Source organism: Neoarius graeffei, chromosome 1 (assembly GCF_027579695.1).
Source record: "Neoarius graeffei isolate fNeoGra1 chromosome 1, fNeoGra1.pri, whole genome shotgun sequence".
NCBI classification, from domain to species: Eukaryota; Metazoa; Chordata; class Actinopteri; order Siluriformes; family Ariidae; genus Neoarius; species Neoarius graeffei.
In genome coordinates, this window is record NC_083569.1 from 39935807 (window position 1) to 39946688 (window position 10882).

Here is a 10882-nt window from a genome sequence, read left to right on the forward strand (position 1 = left end):
GAACGGAGATGGGGAAGTGTAAGTTTAGTAACAAGTGGCTTGAGGAGCCAAAATACAAAAGTTGGCTAACAACAGCAACTTCAGAATATGAAGCGAGATGTAAGGTATGTCGGAAAGACATCAAGTTAACAACAATGGGCTGTAAAGCCCTTGACGCTCACTCGAAAGGGGAAAAGCATATGCGCTATGCTGCTAGTCGGGCAACAACAGTCCCCATGCCAATGTTCGCCTCTACGGTCACAAAAAGTGCAACGCCAGCTTTAGCGTCTCCGGGTCCCAGCACAAGTGCTTTCGCGGCATTCGCCCCAACCGCTACGCTGAAGGCAGAAATACTGTGGGTTCTGCAGAAGATGCACTTATTTATTTAAAAAAAATTCTTTGAACTTAACCTAGAGTGTGCTTTTTTTTTTTACTGTACGTATTTGTTCCGCGGTAGTGGTCTTATTTTTTATACTCAGTGGTCTTAAAATGGTCTTAAAAAGTATTATTTTTGCTGGTCAGAAATGTGCAGAGACCCTGGTTATAGGCCATTATTGGACAATTCTTATAATTGACATTTTTTCTGGACCAATCGGAATCTCAGCCTTTGCCTCAGGATCTTGAAACACACTGCCATCTATATTCGCGCTTGTTAAGAGACCCCTGAACCTAATGTGGAAACTCTGATGGTAATTGAAGGTAAGTCAGCCTTTTTGGAGCTAAAACAACAGATATTTGTTTGCTAAAGCATGTTTCACAATTGGATCACGATCAGAAGCCACCAAACATTCGTGCGACCGATACATTTTCATATTGATCGTTAACTGTTGCCGAAATAATCGCATATGAAAAAGTAGTCGTACAAAACCTGCACGTCTAAAGCGACCGTTGTGCAATGTAAAAGCATGAAATCTTGCGATATATCTTGCGACTGTTATATAATGAAAGCAGGTGTTGTAAGATAGTGCGATAGGGTGGCGCGAATCATCTGGTAATTGGACAATTGAACGCGCGGCGCTCGTGCAGTTAACGAATCCATGGTACGAGTGCACGTACGAGTCAGGTTAGAGTCGACGACAGATAAGTAATGCCAGCACGCCCAAACGTCTTTGCTGGAGTTCTTGGAGTTGTACTCGGACATTCAGCAATCCCAATAGACGGCGAGGAGGTATTGGTGCAGCAGCATCCATGGTCAGTGGTGGTCTGAAGCAGCTGACTATACAGAGTTTATATACTAGTGACAAAGCGTGGCAAATTGAAGCTGATAAATCGCGCACTGATAGTAAAACATTGCAAGATTACATAAAATGTTGCGCAACAGTCTCATTGTTGCAAAACAGACGCACAGGGAGCTGCGATTCATCCTATGATCTTTAAAACTCGTGCATCAGTATTCATTCATTTTCATTATTCATGCAAAACATACTGAAAAATAGTGTTTTTCAGTTTCCCTCCATGGTGTTTGCGTGCGTAAGAGTGTTTGTGAAGCCCTTGTCCAGGCTAGAGAAGGAAAAAATAAATGTTTTTCAGTATAATATAATTTGTGTTTTGGTTCTTTTATTGTTTTCTTATTTCTTAACACTTACTTGAGTTCAGTGTCGGCGTCGGCATCACCATTATCCGCACCCCCCCCCCCCCCCCCCCCACACCTTTTTTTCTCTGACGAGTTTGCAGGTATGTCAATGGATTGCCCGCGGGCAATCCATTGATCATCCTAACGACTCTCGAGGCCGTTCACAACCAGCCCCCAGTGACCCACACCAACAGGATGACTCAGGTTACATCCACACGACAACGGCAACGAGATGTTATTAAAAAAAATATCGCGTCCACATGGGCAACGGATCAGTAAAATATCAGGTACATATGGCAACGCAACGCTTGCTGAAAACAATGCAATACACATGCCACACCTCTAGGTGCGCTGTAAGACGGTCCCATGGGAGACACCAGGACAATAGAAGTAAGGACACATGCGCATAAACTATTATGCGCGAGACTTCATATTAGCCACAAGGGTCAGGAAAATCTGTTCGTAAAGTTGTTATAATGACCAAATACAATGAAAAGTATTTTTCCAGTCTCATCTGTGAAAGGTAATCCCATGTGACCTTGTTTGGATGGTAAACCTGTTGGTACAGTTAAACGCAGCACATGAATCTTTATTCTCCGCTTTGACCCATCCAATATGGCGGTGAGGATGACGTATGATTCTACGCGGAAGGCAGCGTCTTTAATGGTCCGGAATAAATTGAATGCTACACGTTGATGGATTAATTTGTTCTTCTACGCCCTTTTTGAGGAATGTATTGTAGGACTTAAACCAACATCTGAAGAGGTGAGATCGCTCCTTTTTTTCCCTATTTTTGCTGGCGGGATTGACACTCTCTCTCTCTCTCTCTCTCTCTCTCTCTCTCTCTCACACACTTTGCACCATTACACAAATATTCACAGTGAAAATATTTTGTAAGCGCGTTTCATGAACCAAGTTATAGGATTTGTTGACAACTCGCATCGAGTTCGTTACACTTCTACCCGGCGTGAAGCACTGACAGTCGTGGTTGTGACGTCATCGTAAACAAATCCGTTCTTCTCATCCAGACGACTTCGCAACGGCAACGTTGCCAGATCTTTCCACTCTGGAACCCGTTCTCAAAAAGATTGCGTTTTGGGCACCCAAAACGCCGGTGCCGTGTGGACGCCAGGCCTAAACGATAAGCAATTGTATCGGAGTCACCTGAATCCGTTGCCGTGTGGACAGGGCTTCAGTCAGTGCGTTTACATGCACATCCAAATCGAGCTACTGTCGGTAATCGAGCTAAGGGTCCCAGCAGGGGTGCCAGAGAAATCCAATCCTACATGCACACAAGGAAATCGAGCTATTGTGTGAGGTACATTGTGTACCCGACCCACAGGTGGCGCTACACGCCCCATCGTGTTGGTACACTTCCAGTTGTCGTCATGAAGAAGAGCTATTCAAGAGTATAAACTAGGGTTGGGCGGTATTACGGTAAGAAGGTATCCCGAGGTATCCAAAAGTACCAACGGTATCGGTCTCATTACCGTCATTTTAAAAAAATATATAATATCTAAATAAATATGGAGTACATGAGGTCATAATATAAAATAATAAATTGAAGATCATCCCGAATAACTGTGTGATCGTATTTTCACTAATTCTATCAATTTCCTAAAGAAGTTTTCATCGCGTGCAGGGTTGTTTATGTCGTTACCATGGCAACCCTGCGTGACATTTGGAGTCTGACAGAAAGCTTCGCAAGAGATTGAGACCGGGGGTGTCATGGCTCAGATGGCTAAGGCACCGTACCATAAATCCGGGGACCCGGGTTCGATTCCGACCCGAGGTTATTTCCCGATCCCGTCTCTCTCTCCCCCGCTCATTTCCTGTCTCTCTATACTGTCCTATCTAAAAAAAAAAAAAAAAAAGAGACTGAGACCGCGGTTGAAAGATGGCAAGTCAAGATAACGAGTTAGTGGCAAAAAAAAATACAACATTGGCAGTGTGGCAGTATTTTGGTTTCAAACCAAACGAAAAATCTAGTATGTCCCCTAAGGCACACCATAGCCTGGGGTACTCCACTTCCACGAGATCTCTCCAATGAGTTGTGTTTTGAGTAGGTTACATGAGTAACAACAAGGTAAAATAATATAACGTATGACATTTGGGATGTGGGTAATAAACGTTTGAAATGTCATCTACTGAAGAAACGGAAGAAAACATCGTAGCGTAAACTGTTAGGTTTCTGGTGGGAATTAGCAATGCGCTTGCTATCTTTGTTGGGTGTGTTAAACCGTATGGATTTAAGTGGAATAATTGTAAGGAGTTATGTGATCAAGACAACGTTTTAAGCAAGGTAAGGCCATTTGATTATTAATTTCCCCGCCATGGCATGACGTGGGCCCATATGATTTTGCCTTGTGCAGCTATCACACATTTGAATTAGGTTCGCCTCATTTGCGCTGAAGAATATGGTTTATCGCGCAGTCTAAATGGACTTGGGTGTTGGTTGATTTCTTTTTCTTTTTTTTTATTTCCCATGCTTGAAAGGGTATGATCCTGCTCATCGTGTACTTTTTTTTGATGGAGTAGGTGAAATAGTGCTGCAAATTGCGTTTCAACGCAGACATGTGTAAACGACAGTTGAATGCTATTTTCAAGATGAAGGAAGAGTTGCGTGATGCTTTGAAATATCTCTTAATCCATTCATCAATGCACAAAATTCGCTTTGCTGCTTAATCCATACCACAATGCACACAATTCGCTATGCTGCTTTTAAATAGTACATTTGAGGCATAGGCGCACGTTACACAGTAGGCCGAAACAAAATATTTTTTTTTTCTCGGTAATACCGTATACCCCGGGAAAACACAGAGACAGTTTAAAGGTATCAAAATTTGGATACCGCCCAACCCTAGTATAAACAAAGTTATCAGTTCCGTGTTCACAAGAAGAGTGTTTGTATGTATGAACAGAAGTATTCCTAATAAAATGGCCACTAAGTTGAAGTTGATCTGTAATGGTGAACATATTAACTGTTAACATGCTAATAACTTACCAACTAATTGGAAATGGGTGTGTACATGCCCAGACACAAGTGTTCCTAATAAAGTGGCGGCTAAGGTGAAGTGTCATGCCGACCGAGGCTGTTGTTTCCCGCTTGTGGTCTCGTCACTCCCGGAAGGGGCAGTGCTGAAGTAAGTAGCTCGGCTACAATCGCATAATCTAGGTCGCGTAGCTCGATTACGAGAAATCCAGTTTGGTTCGATTTCAGCCGAGCTAAGGTGTTTCCATGGCATTTAGAACTTCGATTTCAGTCGAGCTACGGCAGAAATTCGATTTTCTCTATGTGCATGTAAACGTGATGAGTGACACCTTAGATGAGCTTTTCATCCATGAGAGGATAAATACCCGATGCTCCCTACCAGTCATACCCCTTTTCCACCAAATCAGTTCCAGGGCTGGTTCGGGGCCGGTGCTGGTTCACAACTCGTTCAACTTGCGAGCCAGCTGAGAACCAGTTTGCTTTTCCATAGCTTGCGGTGCTAAGGGAAGCCACGTCATTACGTCGCTGTATACGTCAGTTACGTCGCTACATTTGCATAAACCTTGGCACGAATATCAAAGCAAAAACAACACCGAAGAAGAAACAGCAACAACAATAATAATAATAATAATGGATGACTTCGAGTTTGTACAGCTGCTGCTTCTCGTCGCTTAAAAATGGCGATCTTTCGCGGTCTTGTTATTGTTGTTGGTCTTAACAACTCCGCCCCCCCGCTGACGTAAGCGGCTCTTTCCTCTGGCCCAGCAGAGAGTTGGTGCTAGCCTGGAACCGGTTTTTCTGGCCCCAGAGCCAGTTCTGTGTCAGTGGAAACAGAAAACCCGGTTCCAAACTAAGCACTGGCCCTGAACCAGCCCTGGAACTGCTTTGGTGGAAAAGGGGCATCGGACAGATCTGAAGAAGCCTTTCGGATGAGAGGTGAAACGTCAAGAATCTTCAAGCAAGTCCAGTTGCTCTCTTTTACCACCTACAGTTTACCATGACCTGGATGACTGAGAATCTTCACAGACATAGCTTCACACTCGTTTTGTAGTTTTGATTGTGGTATAAAAGCCTAGTTTTTTGGAATTTCTCATGGTCCCGATTAGCATGATGACCAATGAGAATGATGCTAGCCACAATCAAGTATGGCTGCAACAGCTAATCAATAAAACTTAATAGTTGGCAATTGATTTCCTTAATAATTAGTTGGACTGTTATGAAGGCCCATTACTTCACTTCGACTGAAAATGCCTTTAATAGAAAAGGCATAGCATATTACAACAAACCCCCTCTAAAGTATAGGAGTTATTTACATTACAGTACACAGCTGACTTCATGGTGGAGTATGGATACATATCTAAGGTTTAATGCAGACCAGGAAGCTGTTTCAATACATCCGCTGAGATCACAAACAAATGAACAAAGCAAATGCATGAATCAAGGCAGCTGACACTGGCTAAATTGCATAAGTGACCTTAGCAAATACTTGTAGTTTGAAAAGGTTAGCCAGTGTACTTTTTTTTTTAAAGCAAACTTCAGCAGAGGAAGCAGAGCATGAGAGCACTTCTCCAATCAGATGAGTAACTTGCTCCAGGTCTCAGTTTAATGAAAATAATAGGAACACCCCCCTCCAAAATAAAAAAATTAAAGGTTGTGCTGAGTGTAAATGCTGCACCAGTAGAAATGAGGTGGGAAAGATGAAGTATGCCTTAAATACTTCCACAATCATTAAGAGAGTAATTAGCAGCCAGGTGTTGCTAATGAAATGCACAAGATTAGTCAATCATCCATAAATGTGATCACCTCTATAAAAGCACAATTTTTTGCATTTTGGTGCTCTGCAGCACTCAGGTATATGTCAATCATGTTGAGAAGAAAGGACATCAGTCTTAAAGAAGTAATTGTTGCTGCTCATCAATCTGTGAAGGGTTATAAGGCCATAAGATTTTTGTCGGTCAGTCTTGCAGTGTTTTCTGCTGCCTCAAGATAGAAACAAGATAGCACACCAACAATATGCTTGACTATACCTCATTTTACGACCATCATCCCCATGGGCACAGGTGCATTTGCAATTAAAACATGGGCTCAACAGGAAAATGAGAGCTGTGTCGGTCTTAAGCTAGTAAAGACGCATGCATTACACTTGGCACTGCTTTGTACCGGATGTACGATAGGGTCATTCAGACAAAGATGAACTCCACTTTATACCAGAATATTCTTGAGGCAAATGTGGGGCCATCAGTCTATGTGAAATTGGGTCATGCAACAGGACAGTGATCCCAAATACCAGCAAATCAACATCTGAATGGCTAAAAAGGAAAAAATCCAAACCTCAACTCCATTGAGCTGCTATGGCGGTATCTAAAGAGAGCTATGCATAAGTGAATGCCCTCAAACATCAATTAAACGAAGCAATGCTGTAAAGAAGAGTGCTATAGTGAACTCCTACAGAAATCATTTACTTCAGGTTCTTATGTTAGGGTGTACTTGTTGGTTTAGTTTATCTCATCTCATTATCTCTAGCCGCTTTATCCTGTTCTGCAGGCAAGCTGGAGTCTATCCCAGCTGACTACGGGCGAAAGGCGGGGTACACCCTGGACAACTCGCCAGGTCATCACAGGGCTGACACATAGACACAGACAACCATTCACACTCACATTCACACCTACGGTCAATTTAGAGTCACCAGTTAACCTAACCTGCATGTCTTTGGACTGTGGGGGAAACCGGAGCACCCGGAGGAAACCCACGCGGACACGGGGAGAACATGCAAACTCCACACAGAAAGGCCCTTGCCGGCCACGGGGCTCGAACCCGGACCTTCTTGCTGTGAGGCGACAGCGCTAACCACTACACCACCGTGCCGTCTGGTTTAGTTTATTTTTGGGGAAATAACATTAAAAACTTTTTTTGTAGTCACCTGAGGTTATTGATAAATACAAAACATAGAACTGAAGGAGGGTATACTTTTCTTTTTCCCATGACTGTGTTACTTTGGAAGTTTACAACTATTTGCCATTTTACATATTACAGTTTTTCTCCATTGGTTTGGCTCATTTCTTGAAACTGAGATGACATTCTCAAAACAACATGGACAAATCCCCAAACTAACTTGCAGTTTCTCACAACAGAATGGCATTTATCATTGCTTTCATCAATATTTCAAATGCTTTGTACATGTCTCAAGCATTTAGTACATCCATGCAAATGGCTATGTACAAGTATCCTACAGTTAACACAATCAGCCTACATTTAGTACATTTTTCAAATGAATGTATCTTGCTGATCTATCCCAATTGGTTGGTTCTCAGTGTAATGGTCATTGTCCTCAAAACACGTCAGCACATTTTCATCGTATAAGTCATCATATGCAGAATAGTCTGCTCAATTGTCAAAATAGTGTTAGGAAATTGGAATAGAATGCAGTACATATTTTGTAAGATGTCATAGTAAATTTAGGTTAGTAGGTAATAGGTGAAATCAGTTTCTGACTAACGAAGGAGGAGTGTCCCACTTTGCAGGTGACCAATCCATCTGTTTGTTGAGTTACCTGACAGGTGTTATCTATGTTTTGGAGTGCTGGCATTGCTGTATATATACAGCTTGGCCTGGTGCTAGTACTTTTTCCTATGTCAACATGGAGAGAGAGCAAGTGCATCAACCAGGGCAATCTCCACTTGGAGGAAGAGGAGGTGGAGGATTGAGGGTGCGTGGAGGTAGAGGAGAGGGAAGAGGAGGAGGAGGAGTGAGGGTTCGTGGTGGTGGAATAGGAGGAAATAGAGTTCGCAGACATCATGTTGTCCCAGATGAAATTCGGGCCACCATTATTGATCATGTCATCAACCATCGCCTCACAATGGCAGAGGCAGGGCGCAGAGTGCAGCCTAACGTGCCACGCTCCACAGTTTCCTCCATCATTCAAACCTTTCGGCGGGAAAACAGGTATGCACTCAGGCAATGACAACTGTTTGACTGTGTGTGTGTGTGTGTGTGTGTGTGTGTGTGTGTTTAGACCCAGGCTGAAAATCTTACCTCGATGTGAAGTCACAGTATTATACAGTTCACTACTGTAGAATGACAAAGGAAATACTGTTGTAAATTGGACAAAATACAGCAAGAATTCGCAATAGAATGGCAGTGCAATTGTAAGTACAGTAGCCTACAAATACTGTAAAGTGGTGTGTAATGCAGTCATTACTGTACAGTGATTGATAATCTGTAACAAACACATAAGGCAAGGACAACAAATAGTTATGTTGTCTATGTGCAGGATTGGCCGACAACCTCATGCGAGTGGAAGAAGAAAACTTCTAACCGATCGCCAAGAACAGGAGATCTGTAACATGGTGATAGCAAATAATGCCATAACACTGACACAGATCCGGGATGCAGTCCTCCAAAACAATGGCATCTTCCAAAACATCAACTCCATCAGCATATCAACAATAGACCGGGTTCTGAAGAAGAACCTAATCACCATGAAACAGATATACAGAGTACCATTTGATAGGAACACTGCCAGAGTAAAAGAGCTGTGGTACCAGTATGTGCAGGTAAGTCAATTATTCATTGTCTATCATTTTGTAACCTATAAGTAGCCAACACTGCAGAGGTTCCAATTTCTGAGGGTTTCAGTATCCTCCTCTTTACCTTTGGATTCCAGCTTTACAATATATGACCACAGCATTTTGCTGAACTGTAACAGAACACTGTCAACAGTATGTCTCTGTTCTCTTTGTATCAAAAACTACCCCGGAAAATCTGCATAAGTCTGCACTCTAGGATTGGAACCACAGTGGGTTATATTGACTTTGTGAAGAACATATTGTGTAGCATTGCTGTGACCATATGACCCATCTACATGATTGATTTTTTTTACTCTATTTATCTCTTTTCCAGAGAATCCTGGCACTGGAGGGGAGTGAAACACCACACATCCTAGTGTTTGTTGATGAGGCAGGCTTCAACCTGGCCAAGGGCCGCAGGCGTGGCCGAAACATCATTGGCCAGCGGGCCACAGTGGATGTCCCAGGCCAGCGGGGGGGAAATATAACCATGTGCGCGGCTATTTCAGAAAATGGTGTGGCCACCCACACTGCAAGCTTGGGCCCTTATAACACAGAGAAACTCCTCCGTTTCCTGGACCAACTATATGTATATTTGGTCCCAGAAAATGAGGGGGGTCTCGAAGGGCCCCACCTACCCCAGTTTGTCATTGTATGGGACAATGTTAATTTCCACCGTGGTCCACGCATCCGGGCATGGTTCAACATGCATCCAAGAATGCATAATGTCTTGTTACCACCATATTCTCCATTCCTGAATCCTATCGAGGAGTTTTTTCTCTGCTTGGAGATGGAGAGTATATGAACACCATGCTGAAAACCAGAGGTCTCTCCTCAATGCTATGGATGCTGCCTGTGAGGATATAACAGGTGATCAGTGTAGAGGATGGCTCAGGCATTCATGACGCTTCTTCCCACGCTGCATCTCAAGAGAAAACATCAGATGTGATGTTGATGAGAATCTGTGGCCGAACAGAGCACAGAGAATGGATGGCCAGGAAGATGAGGATGGTGACCAGGCGAGAGAGGGGAGTGACCGCGACTAAACAAAATGTCTTCATTTGTGACTCTTTATTTACAGTATTCATTTTTTGTTTGTTTTTGTGGGTTTTTGTATTTTGTGTACACAGTATACACAGCGTATACATTTTCCTTTTTATTGTTCCCTACCTACAGTAATGTGTACAATTCACGTTAGCTGAGAATAAAAATGAAAATTCCTCGGCAGAATGAGTGCAGCGTGTGTGTGTGGTGTGAAAACTGTATTCCTATAGTTAGACATATGCCATGACAAAGCGTCTAAGCATTTTGACTCGCAGTACTTACACAATACCAAAGGGACAATGCATTTTGGAGGCACTGACTAGTTATATGAGAAGGGAATGTAGTTTTGACAGATGGGTAAACTGTTTTGGGAGCTGTACAAACATTGCCAGGTGATCCATGTAGTTGTGCTGTACCATCCAAGTTATTTTGACAGAAGAACTGAATGAATGAAAATGTGCCAAAGCAATTGAGAAGGATTTATGCCATTTTTATGGTACTGACTATTTAGATGGGAAAGGGATTTCATTTTGAAGCATGGATGAGTAGTTTTGGGAGACAAATGACATTTTGCTGGTTATCTGAAGTGTTGTGCAGAACTGTAAGTCTGTTTGGCCAAATTGCCTTATAGTTATGAGAATGTCATCTCAGTTTCAAGAAATGAGCCAAACCAATGGAGAAAAACTGTAATTAATAATGCTGTATTGGTCACTTTTGGTTAGCCGATGC

The 10882-nt window shown here is 42.7% G+C and overlaps 1 protein-coding gene across 1 annotated transcript; it reads left to right on the forward strand.

The window, feature by feature from the left end:
* Nucleotides 1–7282: 7282 nt before the first annotated feature.
* Nucleotides 7283–10339, forward strand: LOC132887410 (uncharacterized). The gene is made up of 3 exons (XM_060922889.1): nucleotides 7283–8689; nucleotides 8815–9097; nucleotides 9444–10339. The coding sequence occupies exons 1-3, from the start codon at nucleotides 8676–8678 to the stop codon at nucleotides 9912–9914; spliced, it is 768 nt and encodes a 255-aa protein (XP_060778872.1). The 5' UTR covers nucleotides 7283–8675; the 3' UTR covers nucleotides 9915–10339.
* Nucleotides 10340–10882: the final 543 nt, after the last annotated feature.

Excerpts from the sequence above, each read along its gene's own strand:
- LOC132887410 (XM_060922889.1), top strand. Across the intron at positions 9,098-9,443 it reads TGTGGTACCAGTATGTGCAG|AGAATCCTGGCACTGGAGGG; the intron begins GTAAGTCAATTA and ends TCTCTTTTCCAG.